This window comes from Mirounga angustirostris, unplaced genomic scaffold, assembly GCF_029215605.1.
Source record: "Mirounga angustirostris isolate CCGP_5_RB_7025 unplaced genomic scaffold, mMirAng1.0.hap1 SCAF_7, whole genome shotgun sequence".
NCBI lineage: Eukaryota > Metazoa > Chordata > Mammalia > Carnivora > Phocidae > Mirounga > Mirounga angustirostris.
This window is the reverse complement of record NW_026991715.1, coordinates 34,716,538-34,732,534: the sequence shown is the minus strand read 5'-3', so window position 1 is coordinate 34,732,534 and position 15,997 is coordinate 34,716,538. Positions and strand designations below refer to the sequence as shown.

Here is a 15,997-nt window from a genome sequence, read left to right as displayed (position 1 = left end):
TCATCAATGTCATCAAAATAAAATGACTTTATTTCAAATAAGAAGTAAAAACTACATAATGGTAATCAAATAGTTATTTGAATTTAGGAGATGGACAGCAGTATGGCTGAAAAGTAGGCTATCACAATTTATGGGCCATCATCTGTGAAATATGAAGAAAAGCAAAAAATGACAAAATACATAGGCTGGCCTCCACTGAGAAGACTTCCCTCTTGAACATTATCATTTTTTGAATAGATTAGGATGAGTTTCCTTGTCAAGCACTGGGATACCTCCTAGGATAGTCCACACAAAGTTTTAGGGGTAACTTACCTTCGTGAAAAGTCAAAGGTAATTAGGCCTGCGGAGAAAACAATGCATTCTTTTTCTGTACTTAATAAAAAACCTATTATAAAAGCCTAGAGATTTAGGTGAATAATAAATAAATACCCTAGGCTTCTAAACCAAGACCTTTGTGAAGTAAATAAAAAGATAAAAACAGCTAAGTCATCAGTACTTGTTGATTCTAAATTAGCATTAGCTATGCTTCAGAAGAAAAGAAAATACTACCAAAGGTAGAGCCATAAAAGAGCAACTATGCTATTCAGAAAAGGGATTTTTCTTCTACTTTTTATCCAGAGCCCAAAAGCAAGAATACCAAGGATGATACCTAATGTCTTATTTTCAGCTTCAAAGAACTTGATTTCATTGAAGATAAAGTGAGGTTGCATGCATGTATCTCTCTTCTCTGTCCTGCGTTAGTTTGGCGGAGTAGGGAATATTTAAAATTTAATGGAAAAAAAAAATCTGGAAGGAAAGATCAAGGCATTTTCTTTTTTGTCCAGAGTGTTTAGAGGATGATCTTTAAAGAGGTGAAGTCTGTTTCTGGAAGTTTTTCAGGGTGAGCAGGTAAGTGTCAACATGACCAATTCTATGGAATTGTCATCCAACAGGAGTGTCATCCAACACCCTTCACAGGGAAAAAGATTTCTGAAAGTAGTTCTGCTGTGAATTTCCTGAGTATTTGCCACATACCCTGAAATTGCCTGATAATTTTCTTCAGTGCATATTTATAATGCACAGATATCAACAGTAATTAAAATGTTTGGGGAGTACTTTCCAGAGGTTGGAGGATTTAGTGCGCCTGGAGAATTCAGCGAGCCGTTTCTTAATGATTTACTAAGACTAAATCTTCAGCAGAGAGACTTCTGACAACCAGGTTGCCAAGGGGCATGCATCTCAAGGGTTTTCACTGGTTGTCACCATTGGTCCCAAACTAGTGTTGATTACTACCATTCCTTTCTGTGACAGTTAAACTTACCTTGGGTTGTTCTTCATCCTGCGATTTTTTTCCCACGAATGAGCAAATTACTTATCCCACTATTGCATCGCACTTTACTGTGAGAATGGAAATTGAACGGATGGTGTAGTTTCCAGTAACGGAAAATTCACCTAAATCTCATGCATGTCCCCGCGCACATTCTGCAACGTTCAGAAGAATTTTTCAAAGAGGGAACATTCCACACTCATACCTTTTTCTCAGAAAACCAAGAAGAAGTTTACAGGTTTGGAAATGCAGAGCTCCTACAGGTCTGGGTTCCTGTTCGGGAGAAAAGGCTCTTCTTTGGGTGGATCTAAAATATTCTTGGATCTCTTTGGAAACCACCCTGCTCCCACAGGTGCACAGACGCTCCCTTTCCCGCAGCCGGCGCCAAATCTCCGAGACCTCTGGCCATAAATAGCCGCCTTCCTTTTCCTGGGCCGGGGCATTTCGCCCCGGAAGAAAAGGAAAACTCACCCCTTGCCTTTTCTGCCAGCTTTTCTCTCGCACAATTTCCTGCACACCCTCTGAGTGCGTTGTCTTTAATAAAAGAAGCATTGGGAGGTCTTGTAAGAAGAATAACGTCAACTTATGCCTCGTCCTCATTCATTTGAAGGAAAGTCTGAAATCTGAGCTTGCAGCCGACGCTTCCCAAGCCGCGTCCACCCCCAGTGCCTTCCAGATTTTGTCTTTTCTGAGATGGAGTCTGCGGAAATGCCAGGCTCCCCCTCCTACTTTTTAGCCTGTAGCACCACCAGGCGTCCGAACTGAAAACCTGGTACTGTAATAATACAGCCCTTTCCGTCAGAAACGGTCAAAATCTGTTCATCGTCACGACGTCTAGTGGCACAGTTCTTAAATTATTTCTTCGTATTACTTCTCCGATTTTTGGTTTAACCAGTGTGGGCAGAAACAATTGATAGTGTACGGTTTTATTATCATATTTCTAATTATCAGTTATTTTATTCTATTATCACAACTGTACAGTTTGAGAGTAACTTGAACTGGATTTCTGCCATTTGAGACAGGTCACCCATTTGGCCATGCATCTGCTGAATTTATTAATTCATCAGCAGGTGTTTGTTTGAGATTATATTGACGTCCTGTGAAAGGTATTGGGGATATAAAATTGAATAAAGCCTAGTGCCTACACCCCCAGGCAGGAGGTTACAGCCTAGAAGGGGGACACAGATAAAGAGACAATTATGACGTGGGAGGTAAGTGCTAAGATAGAGATTTGCACAGACACGGTGACTACTTTTGAGGGAAATTTAAGTAAGAACAGAAATGGGGTATCAGGAAAGATTCCCAGAGGAGGTGAAGTTTGAGCTAGTTGCATTTTATGGTATCAACTTAAACCCATTGAAATTATTTTCTACTGCAGATGAAGTACTTGTAATTTTGCAAGAAATGAGATTTTCTCAAAAGTTGGGAAGGTCATGGCTTATGTGAAATGCAATGTAGTCTTTCAGTCAACAGCACAGAGCCTTGCATGAAGTGTTGTGGGTGACAACTGAAAGACTAGGGATGAACCCTTTTTTCCAATTTGATCTGGTACAGATAACTAATAGTCAATTTAAAGGAGAGTCCTGCAGGTTGAGTGTGTGCATGTCTGAGTAGTTTGTTGTGTAAAAACATCATCTTTTTAAGTGGTGATTAAGAGTATGGGCTTTTAAGTCAAAGAACTCATATTAAAATCCTGGCTCTACTACTTCATATATCTTCTATTAAGAAAATTACTTAATCTCTCCAAACTTCAGTTTCCTTGTGTGAAAAAAAGTGGATATAATAATGTTATCTACTTCATGAAGTTGTGGGAATTAAGTGAAACAGTGCTTATGTAGCAATTTTTTTTAAGTCGGCTCTATGCCCAATACAGGGCTTGAACTCAAGACCCAAGATCAAGAGTCGCATGCTCTACAAACTGAGCCATCCAGGCACCCCAGTGAAACAGTGCTTATGAAATGTTCAGCCTAGTACTTGGAACATCACAGTGTTTCATAAATGCTAACAATTATTAGTGGTAATACTATGAAAACGGGAACTTATCTATAGTCCTGATTACTCCTTCAAACAAATGTAAGCCTAAATGACTCCTAAAAGGGAAACCCATGTACACTGTTGGTGGGAATGTACATTACTATTGCCACTGTGGAAAATAGTATAGAGGTTCCTAAAAAAATGAAAATAGGGCATTCTGGATGGCTCAATCGGTTAAGCGTACAACTCTTGATTTCAGCTCAGATCATGATCTCAGGGTCTTGGGATCCAGCCCCGGGTCGGGCTCCACACTTAGCCAGGAGTCTGCTTGAGATTCTCTCTCTCCCTCTTTCTCGTCCCCTTCCCCCTGCTTGCTCACACTGTCTCTTTCATTAGTGTTTTGTAGTTTCTAGAGTATAAATTCTTTACCTCCTTGGTTAAGTTTATTCCTAGGTATCTTATGGTTTTTGGTGCTATTGTAAATGGAATCGATTCCTTAACATCTCTTTCTTCAGTCACATTATTAGTGTATAGAAATGCAGCTGATTTCTGTGCATTGATTTTGTATCCTGCCATGTTGCTGAATTGCTGTATGAGTTCTAGCAATTTTGGGGTGGAGTCTTTTGGGTTTTCTACATAAAGTATCGTGTCATCTGCGAAGAGAGAAAATTTGACCTCTTCTTTGCCAATTTGAATGCCTTTTATTTCTTTTTGTTGTCTGATTGCTGAGGCTAGGACTTCCAGTACTATGTTGAACAATAATGGTGAGAGTGGGCATCCCTGTCATGTTCCTAACCTTAAGGGAAAAGCTCTCAGGTTTTCCCCATTGAGAATGATATTCGCTGTGGGGTTTTCATAGATGGCTTTTATGATATTGAGGTATGTTCCCTCTATGCCTGTACTTTGAAGAGTTTTAATCAGGAAAGGATGCTGTATTTTGTCAAATGTGTTTTTTTCTGTATCAATTGAGAGAATCATATGGTTCTTGTCTTTTCTTTTATTAATGTGCTCTATCACGTTGATTGATTTCCGAATGTTGAACCACCCTTGCACCCCAGGAATAAATCCCACCTGGTCGTGGTGAATAATCCTCTTAATGTAATGGGTCCTATTGGCTAGGAACTTGTTGAGTATTTTGGCATCCATGTTTATTAGGCATATGGGTCTGTAATTCTCCTTTTTGATGGGGTCTTTGTCTGGTTTTGGGATCAGGATAATGCTGGCCTTATAGAACGAGTTTGGAAGTTTTCCTTCCGTTTCTATTTTTCAAAACAGCTTAAGTAGAATAGGTATTATTTCTTCTTTAAATGTTTCATAGAATTCCCCTGGGAAGCCATCTGGCCACCCTGGACTTTGGTTTTTTGGGAGGTTTTTGATTACTGCTTCAATTACCTTACTGGTTATTGGTCTGTTCAGATTGTCTATTTCTTCCTATTTCAGTCTTGGTAGTTGATAAGTTTCCCGGAATACATCCATTTCTTCCAGATTGCTTAGTTTGTTGGCATATAGTTGCTGGTAATAATTTCTAATAATTGTTTCTATTTCCTTGGTATTAGTCATGATTTTTCACCTTGCATTCATGATTTTATTGATTTGGGTCCTTTCCCTTCAATGCATTTTAAAATTTCCCTTTACACTTCCTCCTTGACACATACATAATTTAGATGTCTATTATTTAGGTTTGAAGTGTTTTGGAAATTTTCATCTTATCTTTCTATTATTGATTTATAGTTTGCTTTTATTGTGGTTGCAGAGCACCTTCTGTATCATTTTAATTACTTTAAAATTTGCTGAGGATTGTTTTATGGCCCAGGATATAATCTAGCCTGGTATATGTTCTATGAGCACTTGGAAAGAGTATAATTCTGTTCTTTTTGGTCGAGTGTTCTATAAATGTCTATTGGATCCTGTTGGCTGATGGTATTGTTGAATTCTTGCTGGGTTTTTCTACTTCTTCTTGTCAATGGTCGAGAGAGGTGTCAAGGACTGTAAACTACAGCTGTGAATTTGTCTATTTCTCCTTTCAGTTCTGTCAGTTTTTGGTTCACAGATTTTGCAGCTCTGTTGTTTCATACATGTATATTTAGGATCACTATGTCTTCTTAATGAACTGACTTTCTTATCACTATATTATGTTCCTTTCTGCCTCTGATAATTCTCTTTCTCTGAAATCTCAGGTATTAATATGGCCATACCTGCTTCCTTTTATTAACATATTTATGATATATCTTTTCCCATCCTTTTACTTTCAACTAGCCTGTATTGTTATATTTGAAGTGAATTTATTACAGACAGTATATAACTGAAGTAATGTTTTTTAATCCATTCTGCCATGTGTTTTTTAATACACATTCTGGTGTATTTCGATCATTTACATTTAATGTAATTATTCATAAGCTAGGGCTTAAGTCTGCCATTTTATTTTTTTTAAGATTTATTTATTTATTTTAGAGGGGGAGAGAGAGAGCCTGCACACACGAGCAGGGGGAGGGGCAGAAGGAGAGGGAGAGAGTATCTCAAGCAGACTGCTGGCTGAGCACAGAGTCCAATGTGGGCTCAATCTCAGGACCCTGAGATCATGACCTGAGGCAAAATCAAGAGTCAGATGCCAACTGAGCCACCCAGGCAACCCTGCCATTTTATTTTGTTTTCTGTTTGTTTTTGGTTTCTGTTTTCCTTTTCTCTATCTTTCTGTAGGTTATTTGACCACTTTTAAAATTTTCATTTTGATTTAGCTATAGTGTTTCTGAGTATATTGCTTTATAAGACTTTTTAGTGGCTGCTTTAAGTATTATATAGAGATAACTTCTCACAGTCTATTGATGTCATCATTTCACCTGTTTGAATGAAGTATAGAAATCTTACCTCCCTCTGTGTCTCTTTACTCTCTCGTTTATAATACTGCCTTGGTCATTCCCTCTATATACATTCAGAACCACATCAGGCAGTATTATCATTTTTTTAAAACATAATTTAGAAAACTCAAGAGGAGAAGAAAGTCTATAGTATTCACCCATTTTTTTACTCACTGTGCTCGTTCTTCCTTCCTGATATTCCAAAGCTCCTTTTTAATTATTTCCTATCTGTTTAGAAAACTTCTCTTAGCCATTCTTTCAGGGTCAGTCTGCTGATGACAGTCTTTTAGTCTTCCTTCACCTGAGAATGTCTTGATGTCATCTTTATTCCTGAAGGATATTTTAATGATATGGGATACTGAGTTGACAGTTCTTTTCTTTCAGCCACTAAAAACATTGTGTTACTTGCTTCTAGCCCCCATCATTTCTGATGAAAAATCCCCTATTATTCAAATTGTTTTCCCTATAGGTCATGTGTCATTTTTCTTTAGCTGATTTCAAGACTTTTTGTCTTAATTTTCAGAAGTTTGATTACAATGTATCTTGGTGTGGATTTCTTTGGGTTTTTCTTGTTTGGAGTCTGCTCAGCTTTTTAAATATCCACGTTTATATCTTTTGCCAAATTTGAGTAGTTTTTCAGTCTATCCCTTTGAGTACCTCTATCTGCTTTCTCCTTTCCTTTTAGGACTCCAATGACACAAATATTATATGTTTTGTTATTTTCCCATACATGTCTGAAGCTCGGTGCATGTATTTTTCAGTATGTTTTCTTTCTTGTTCAGATTGGGTAATTTCTAATGTTCTTTATTCAAATTAACTGATTCTTTTGTCTCTTTCCTCCATTCTACTGTTCAGTTTATCCACTAAGCTTCTTATTTTGGCTATTGTATATCTCGTTCTAAAATTTCCATTTGGTTCTTCTTCATATTTTTTTCTTTATTTATTTTAACTTTTTTTTTAAGATTTTATTTATTTATTTGAGAGAGAGAATGAGACAGAGAGAGAGAGCATGAGATGGGGGAGGATCAGAGGGAGAAGCAGACTCCCTGCTGAGCAGGGAGCCCGATGCGGGGACTCAATCCCAGGACTCCAGGATCATGACCTGAGCCGAAGGCAGTCGCTTAATCAACTGAGCCACCCAGGCGCCCATATTTTTTTCTTTATTGAAACTTTCTTTTCTTTAAATTTTATTAAATTTTTTATTATTATGTTCAGTTAGCCAACATATAGTACATCATTAGTTTTTGATGTAGTGTTCAATGATTCATTAGTTGTGTATTAAAATGTTAATTCCAGGGCGCCTGGATGGCTCAGTTGTTAAATGTCTGCCTTCGGCTCAGGTCATGATCCCAGAGTCCTGGGATCGAGTTCTGCATCGGGCTCCCTGCTCAGTGGGAAGCCTGCTTCTCCCCCTCCCACTCCCCCTGCTTGTGTTCCTGCTCTCACTGTCTCTGTCAAATAAATAAATAAAATCTTTTAAAAAATATTAATTCCAGTATAGTTAACATACTGTGCTATATTACTCTCAGGTGTACAATATAGCGATTCAACAATTCTATACATTACTCAGTGCTCATCTTGTAAGTGTACTCTTTAATCCCCATTTCCTGTTTCACCTATCCCCCTGCCTATATCCCCTCAGGTAACTGCCAGTTTGTTCTCTATAGTTAAGAGTCTGATGGGGCACCTGGGTGGCTCAGTTGGTTGAGCGTCCGACTCTTGATTTTGGCTCCAGTCATGATCTTGGGGGTCATGGGATGGAACCCCACGTTGGGCTCACGCTCAGCGCAAAGTCTTCTTGTCCCTCTCCCTCCCAATCTATTCCTCCCCCTCTGCTCCTCCCCCAACTCACAGACAAGCTCTCTTTCTCTCAAATAAATAGATGAGTAAAATCGTTTTAAAAAGACTCTGTTTCGGGCGCCTGGGTGGCTCAGGTCATGATCCTGGAGTCCCGGGATCGAGTCCCGCATCAGGCTCCCTGCTCAGCGAGGAGCCTGCTTCTCCCTCTGACCCTCCCCCTTCTCATGCACTCTCTCTCATAATGAATAAATAAATCTTTAAAAAAATAAAAATAAAAATAAATAAATAAAAAGACTGTTTCTTGGGTTGTATTTCTTCTTTTTCTCTTCCTTTGTTTCTTAAATTCCACATATGAATGAAATCATATGGTATTTGTCTTTCTCTGACTGACTTATTCCATTTAGCCTTATACTCTCTAGCTCCATCCATGTTGTTGAAAATGGAGAGATTTCATTCTTTATATGGCTGAATAATATTCCATTGTGTACATGTGTGTATACACACACACATATATATGTCACATAATATATGTATCACCTCTTCTTTATCTATTCATCTATTGATAGACACTTGGGCTGCTTCCATAATTTGGCTATAAATAGTCCTGTAAATATGCTGCAATAAACATAGGGATGCATATATCCTTTTGAATTAGTGTTTTTGTATTATTTGGGTAAATGCCCAGTAGTGCAGTTACTGGATCATAGGGTAGTTCTATTTTTAATTTTTTGAGGAACCTCCATTCTGTTTTCCACAGTACCTACACCAGTTTGCATTCCCACCAACAGTGTATGAGGGTTCCTTTTTCTCCACATCCTTGCCAATACTTGTTATTTCTTGTGTTTTTGATTTTAGTTATTCTGAAATGTGTGAGGTGATATCTCATTGTGGTTTTGATTTGCATTTTCTTGATGGTGAGTAATGTTGAGCATCTTTTCATGTGTCTGTTAGCCATCTGAATGTCTTCTTTGGAGAAATGTCTGTTCATGTCTCCTGCCCATTTTTTTAATTGGATTATTTGGTTTTGGGTGTTGAGCTGTATAAGTTATATATTTTGGATACTAACCCTTTACTGGATGTGTCATTTGCAAATGTCTTCTCTCATTCAGTTGGTAGTCCATTAGTTTTGTTGATTGTTTCCTTTGCTATGCAGAAACTTTTTATTTTGATGTAGTCCCAATAATTTATTTTTGCTTTATTTTTCCCTTGCCTCAGGAGATATATCTAGAAAAATGTTGCTACTGCTGATGTCAGAGAAATTACTGCCTGTGTCCTCTTCTAGGATTTTTATGATTTCAGGTCTTACATTTATGTCTTTAATCCATTTTGAGTTTATTTTTGTGTATGGTGTAAGAAAGTGGTCCAGTTTCATTCTTTTGCATATAGCTGTCCAGTTTTCCCAATACCATTTGTTAAAGAGACTGTCATTTTCCCATTGCATATTCTTGCCTCTTTTGTCTAAGATTAATTGACCCACAATCATGGGTTTGTTTCTGGGCTCTCTTTCCTGTTCTATTGATCTACATGTCTATTTTTGTGCCAGTACCATACTGCTTTGATTACTACAGCTTTGCAGTATAACTTGAAATCTGGAATTGTGGTAATTCCTGCTTTGCTTTGCTTTTTCGAGATTGTTTTGGCTATTCAGGGTCTTTTGTGGTTCTATACAAATTTTAGGATCATTTGCTCTAGTTTTGTGGAAAATGCTGTTGGCATTTTGATAGGGATTGCATTAAATTTGTAGATGGCTTTGGGTAGTATGGACATTTTAACAATATTTGTTCTTCCAATCCATGAGCATGGAATACCTTTCCATTTGTGTTTCTCATAACTTCAGAAATATTTTGGCAGAGGCTTTTCAACCTTTTTTTTTTTCAGAACCAGATAGACCCATTCTAGCTTCTGGCTGTAAGCAGTGACTCTGGCTTTTATTCTCCATCTTGCATGGAGAATTTTTTTTTTCCTGATAGCCCATAAGAGCCAAACTTATGGCAACCAATGCCAGCTTCCCACCCTGCAGCTCAGAAATGCGAGGGTTTCATCCTTATTCACTATTTTATGTTTGTTCCATTTTTGTTTTATATTTTCTAATTTTTTATTTTAAATTTTTATCTATTTTTTTCTGTGTTCATATGAACAGAGAATGGTGCACAGAAGCATAAACTTACTTCACCAGCTTAAAAGAAAACTGTGTTTTTACTTTTTATTTTGTTTCAGTGTTATATAACACAACCAATACTTTAATAATAATATTTTTACAGTGTTACATAAATCTGTAAACAAAGTCAAATTTTTTATTGAAGAGCCTGTGTTTGATTAGTCACATACATTGATGACATTCAACTGTATAGAAAAAAGACCTTTAGGGCGCCTGGGTGGCTCAGTTGGTTAAGCGACTGCCTTCGGCTCAGGTCATGATCCTGGAGTCCCGGGATCGAGTCCCGCATCGGGCTCCCTGCTCGGCAGGGAGTCTGCTTCTCCCTCTCCCACTCCCTGTTTGTGTTCCCTCTCTCGCTGTGTCTTTCTCTGTCAAATAAATAAATAAAATCTTTAAAAAAAAAAAAGAAAAAGAAAAAAGACCTTTAAGAGGCACCTGTGATAAGCATCTGCCTTCAGCTCTGGTCATGATCTCAGGGTCTTGGGATGGAGCCCTCCATAGGGCTCCCTGCTCAGCGAGGAGTCTGCTTCTCCCTCTCCCTCTTCCCCTCTGCCTGCTTGTGCACTCTCTCACTCTATCTCTCAAATAAACAAAATCTTAAAAAAAGAAAATAGACTTCTATATGGGAGACTTACATGGATGAATTCTGCTTCCACAAATGAGACAAATTCATCTTTTTTTTTTTTTTTTTTTTTGAGAGGGAGAGCGGGTAGAGGGCAAAGGTAGAGGGAGAGAAAGAATCTCAAGCAGACTCCACACCCAGAGCCCCACATGGGGCTGGATCTCAGAACCTGAGATCATGACCTGAGCCGAAATCAAGAGTCTGATGCTTAACCAACTGAGCCACCCAGGCATCCCAAGACAAATTCATCTTTAAATTATACACAACTAATTAATCATTGAACATTACATCAAAAACTTATGATGTACTGTATGCTGGCTAATTGAATTTAAATTAAAAAAAAAAAGAAACCAACAACAACAAAATACAGACACATGACAGAGAAAGCAATGTATTTACTTATTTTTAGGAGAATTAAATAAAACCAGACAGACCAATTCCATTTCTTATATATCTGTATGTCTAATTTCATATATAAATCTATGTTTTAACTGACATCTCTATTGTACATAGCTTATAAATATATAAACATGCCTGCATAATAAAATTTAAATTTTTCAAACTTCAGTATCCATTTAATAGTTTTATAATTGGAATGGAGATTTTAAATCAAGTTAATATAATTTTCATTTAAAGTTAAAACATCATGGGGCGCCTGGGTGGCTCAGTCATTAGGCGTCTGCCTTCGGCTCAGGTCATGATCCCAGGGTGGGATCAAGCCCTGCATCGGGCTCCCTGCTCCGTGGGAAGCCTGTTTCTCCCTCTCCCACTCCCCCTGCTTGTGTTCCCTTTCTCGCTGTGTCTCTCTCTGTCAAATAAATAAAATCTTAAAAAAAAAAAGTTAAAACATCATTATGAAGAAACCTTAATAAGATTTAAGAAACTTATACTTATTTAAGATCATATAGCATATAGAGTTATAAATACTTATTTTGGTCAAAACGTGTTCTATGTGGATAATTCCAGTCTTAAAAATCTGCTTTTCATCCCAAATAAAAGGGTTTGCTGAACAACAAAATAAATAATGATAACATTGGATTATAACCCAAATAATAAAGTATATATCCATGAGTTTATATATAAAGAAATAACTATATATTGAACAAATGGAAGAGAAATGAAAAGTTTTTCTTCAATTAATTAATGTAAAAGGAATCAGGGAAATAGAAAATTACCATTTGAATGCCACAGTGTTAATTGCCATAGGAAATATCCAGTAATGGATACTAAAATTAGTGGGCAAAAGTTTAAGCAGAAACATGATATTTACATAGTTTCAAAGTGTCTCTTTCCAAGTATTTATTAATTACAAAGAAAAAATAGTAACTTTACAATGGAGAAACTTGACAGATATTATCTTAACTAAGTGATGGAGATTAATATCATCTAAACACTATTGAACTGTATATTTAAAAATGTTTAACATGGTAAATTTTATGTTGCTTTTAACCACAGTTTTTTTAAAAGATTAATATTACTGCTCAATAGGACACAGTGACATCATGTTCTCCCAATAATGATGCACTGAGAAGGATACAATATCATTTCTGTGGTATTCTTCCCAATAATGCATAACATCAATCTAATCTAAAGAAGACAAAGACATCTCAAATTGAGGGACATGTTTGCTAACTAAACTTATTATGGTAACCATTTCACAATACATGTAAGTCAGGTCATTATGTCATACACCTTGAAATTACACAATGCTGTATGTCAGTTATATTTCAATAAAACTGAAAAATTTGAAAAAATCAAATCTGGTAATATCTGAAAATGTTATCTTTTCTTAAGGCTACTTAATTAGTATTCATGATCACTTTTTTCCTTAATATCTTTTTATTTTATAGTTGTGTGTTAGCACTTGTTAACTACAGTAAACCTAATTTATTTTTTCCGTCATCTACCTTTCATTCCCCACATTCAAATAACTGCTTTCTGATAAGGAATGGAATAGACTTCTGTGTAAAAGAGAGATTTGAGACTTGCCTAAGACCCTAAACACCATTAAGAAATCACCTGTAACTTAATTTTGGGAAACATTCCTGAACTGAATCTCTTTAGTCTTATATCTGCCCTTATTCACCTTCTCAAAATAAGTCAATCCTTTTTTTGCTTTACCTTTCCTTTCACCTGATTATCTATGAGAACCACCATTCACCAGGCATTTGCATTGTTATGAACAATGGCATGCAAGATGTCGAGTCAAAGATGATCTCCACATACTGAGAGGCAAAAATCTAAAATTTGAGTGATGATAAACTATATTTCTGCTTCTCAAATCTAATTGCTTCCTGATGCATCAAAACTAGAACCTAGTTTTTGTCCCTATACATGTGTAACTGTCTGCTGGAAAACAATTTAAAGGCAACAGGATATCTCTATGGAACTAAGCATTTCCAGGGCCAGGACTAATGAACTTTTGGGGGAGACATAAATAATGGCTACATATAGCTCATGAGTAAGAGCTACATACAGTTGTCAGGTACTCGGCCACGGTCCTCTGACCCCCGAGACCTATTCCTATCAGAATCTGGTGGTAAATTGGAGCCAGCCTCTGGTTTTGCCTCTCCAGCGCCATGGGGGAAGGGGAAGTTGGGCATAAAGCGCTTAAGAAACCGAAACTCACTATTGCTGGAGCCAGTGGCTGAGCACATCTCATAGGGACAGGGCTGAGAGAACGATCCATTGGCCCCTCCTTGTACCAGGTTGTTAGGGAAATTACAGTCATCATAGAAATGCTCTTCAACTGTGAACTTTTCTCTATATTTAACCTTCTGGTAGATGTGTATAACAAAGATCACTGTGACGGAGAGGAGAAATAGAAAGGAGAGCACAGCCAGAGAAATGACCAAATATTTAGTGGATGGATTTACCCTTGTAGGATTCTTGGAAGGATCCCGGAACTGCAGATAGGGTTCAGAAAAACCATCTACCAGCAAGATGCTGAGTGAGGCAGTAGTGGAAAGAGCTGGTTGGCCATGATCCTGAACAAGAATGATCAGTTTCTGAATCATGGGGTCTCTCTCAGATATCTGCCGCAATGTACGGATTTCCCCATTTTGTTGTTGAACAGAGAATAACCCAGGGTCAGTGGCCTTAAGGAGATGATATGAAAGCCAAGAATTCTGACCCGAGTCACCATCCACAGCCACTACCTTGGTCACCAGGTAGCCTACATCTGCAGACCTGGGCACCAGGTCATTGCAGGGCAAGGTGCCATTCTGCAGTGGGTACAAGATCATTGGGCGGTTGTCATTGTCATCCAGAACAACCACTCTTACAGTAACCTGGCTACTCAGTGACAGGAAGCCCCCATCAGTTGCCTTTACCACAAACTGAAAATTTTGAATGGCCTCATAATCCATGGTTCTCAGTGCATAGAGCTTCCCGTTGTCTGAATTTATGGAGATGTAAGCAAAGACTGATAAATCTCCACTTTGTGGAGGCAGCAGAGTATATGTTACTTGGGCATTCTCACCCAAATCTAGATCCTCAGCATGAACTTTGCCAATAAAAATTGCTGGGCTGTTGTTTTCTCGAACAGTCAAAATGTAGGAGTCTTCCTGAAATATTGGGGGATTGTCATTAATGTCAGCTATTAACACCTCAATCACAGTTTCTGTGAACAGACTGGGTGGCCCAGTATCCATGGCAACGACGGTGATATTGTAGCCTGAAACCTCTTCCCGATCCAAGCCTCTGTCAGTAACCAGTGAGTAAGAATTCCGGAAAGTTGGTTTGACTGCAAAAGGAAGGTCTTCTCTGAGGAAGCAGGTGATTTTTCCTCCCACCCGAACGTCCCTGTCTCGAATAGAGAAAAGGGCCACTACGGTTTGTGGTGGGGAGTCCTCAGGGAGAGGGCTGGACACAGAGGAGACTGTCACCTCAGGGGGATTGTCATTAACATCCACTACTTCCACCAGGACTTTGCTGTGGGCAGAGAGGCCCCCTCCGTCGGTGGCTTGAATGTCAATATCGTATGTTTCGACCGCTTCAAAATCTAGGGGCCCTCTCAGTCGAACCTCTCCACTGTGAGAGTCAATCTGAAACGTCTGGAGAATTGCTTCTGGGTTTTGAGCTAAGGAGTAAGTTATTTCCTTGTTGGAGCCCTCGTCCAGGTCTGCGGCACTCACAGTAGCCACCAGTGAACCATTGGCGCTATTTTCCGGTACCTGAGCGCGGTACACGAGCCTAGAGAACTGAGGCACGTGGTCATTGACGTCCAGAACCTCCACGCGGATGTGGGCGATGCCAGACTTGGGTGGGGACCCGCCGTCCACCGCCGTAATTGTCAAGTTGACTTCAGGTTGCTCCTCTCTGTCCAGGGGCTTATCCAGGACCAGCTCGGCATACTTGGGCCCATGGCTGCGAAAGCGGGTATGCAGGTGGAAATACGCGTTGGGGCTCAAGGTGTAGTTTTGAAGACCATTGAGGCCCACGTCCAGGTCCTGGGCGCTCTGCAGAGGAAAACGTGAACCCAGGGGTGTGCTCTCCGGAATCTTTAAAAGCGGCTCCTTGTTCAGGAAAATCGGGGCATTGTCGTTGATATCAAATACCCTGACCTCGACACGAAAGGACTGCAGCGGCTCCACCAGGACTATTTCAAAGTGCAGAACACACGGGTCCGTTTTGCCACACAGTGACTCCCTATCCAGTTTCTCCTTCACGAACAGATCCCCTGTCTTGCGGTGGAGCCGGAAATGCAGTTTGTTGCCTTCGGCAACCAGCCGCGCCCCGCGCGCAGCCAGCTTCCCTACCTCCAGCCCCAGGTCCTTAGCCACATTAGCCACAAACGAACCGCTCTCCATCTCTTCCGCCACTGAATAGCGGATGGTGGCCGCGCTCCCCACAGAGATGCACAACAAAAAAAGAAGAGACCCTACTTGCCTGCTCTGCAGGGGTTTTCCGTGCGCCGCCGCCATCCGTTCTCGCACGCGCACAGTCTGCAGCAACCACCACCTGTTGCGGATATATTTCACTTTTCCGCCCACAGGTTCTTGCAACAGCTGCGCTCAGCTTCGCTCGTCTCTAACCGCAGCGCCACCAAGGGCTTGCCGCTCCCGGTAAGCTGTTTTGCACTTGAAAGAAAACTTGCATTGAGCAACTCAACTCCCCAGTCTATCCAGTGTATTAATAGGTATGTTCTCATTCCGGAGATTAGGTAGAGGATGAAAGTTGTTGCCAAAGCAACGGCTGACTCGCCCTTTAAGTCCCTTTCAGAAAAAAAATCCTTGGGAATTAAGAAGCCAATGAGGATACTCACTCAAGCTGAAGCTTGC

At 39.3% G+C, this 15,997-nt stretch overlaps 1 protein-coding gene across 1 annotated transcript; it reads right to left on the bottom strand.

Moving 5' to 3' along the window:
- Positions 1-13,183: 13,183 nt before the first annotated feature.
- Positions 13,184-15,640, bottom strand: PCDHB1 (protocadherin beta 1). Its single transcript, XM_045886625.1, has one exon. The coding sequence runs from the start codon at positions 15,638-15,640 to the stop codon at positions 13,184-13,186; it is 2,457 nt and encodes an 818-aa protein (XP_045742581.1).
- Positions 15,641-15,997: the final 357 nt, after the last annotated feature.

Bases quoted from the DNA above. Each gene is read 5' to 3' on its own strand.
- PCDHB1 (XM_045886625.1), bottom strand. From the start codon at position 15,640: ATGGCGGCGGCGCACGGAAAACCCCTGCAGAGCAGGCAAGTAGGGTCT.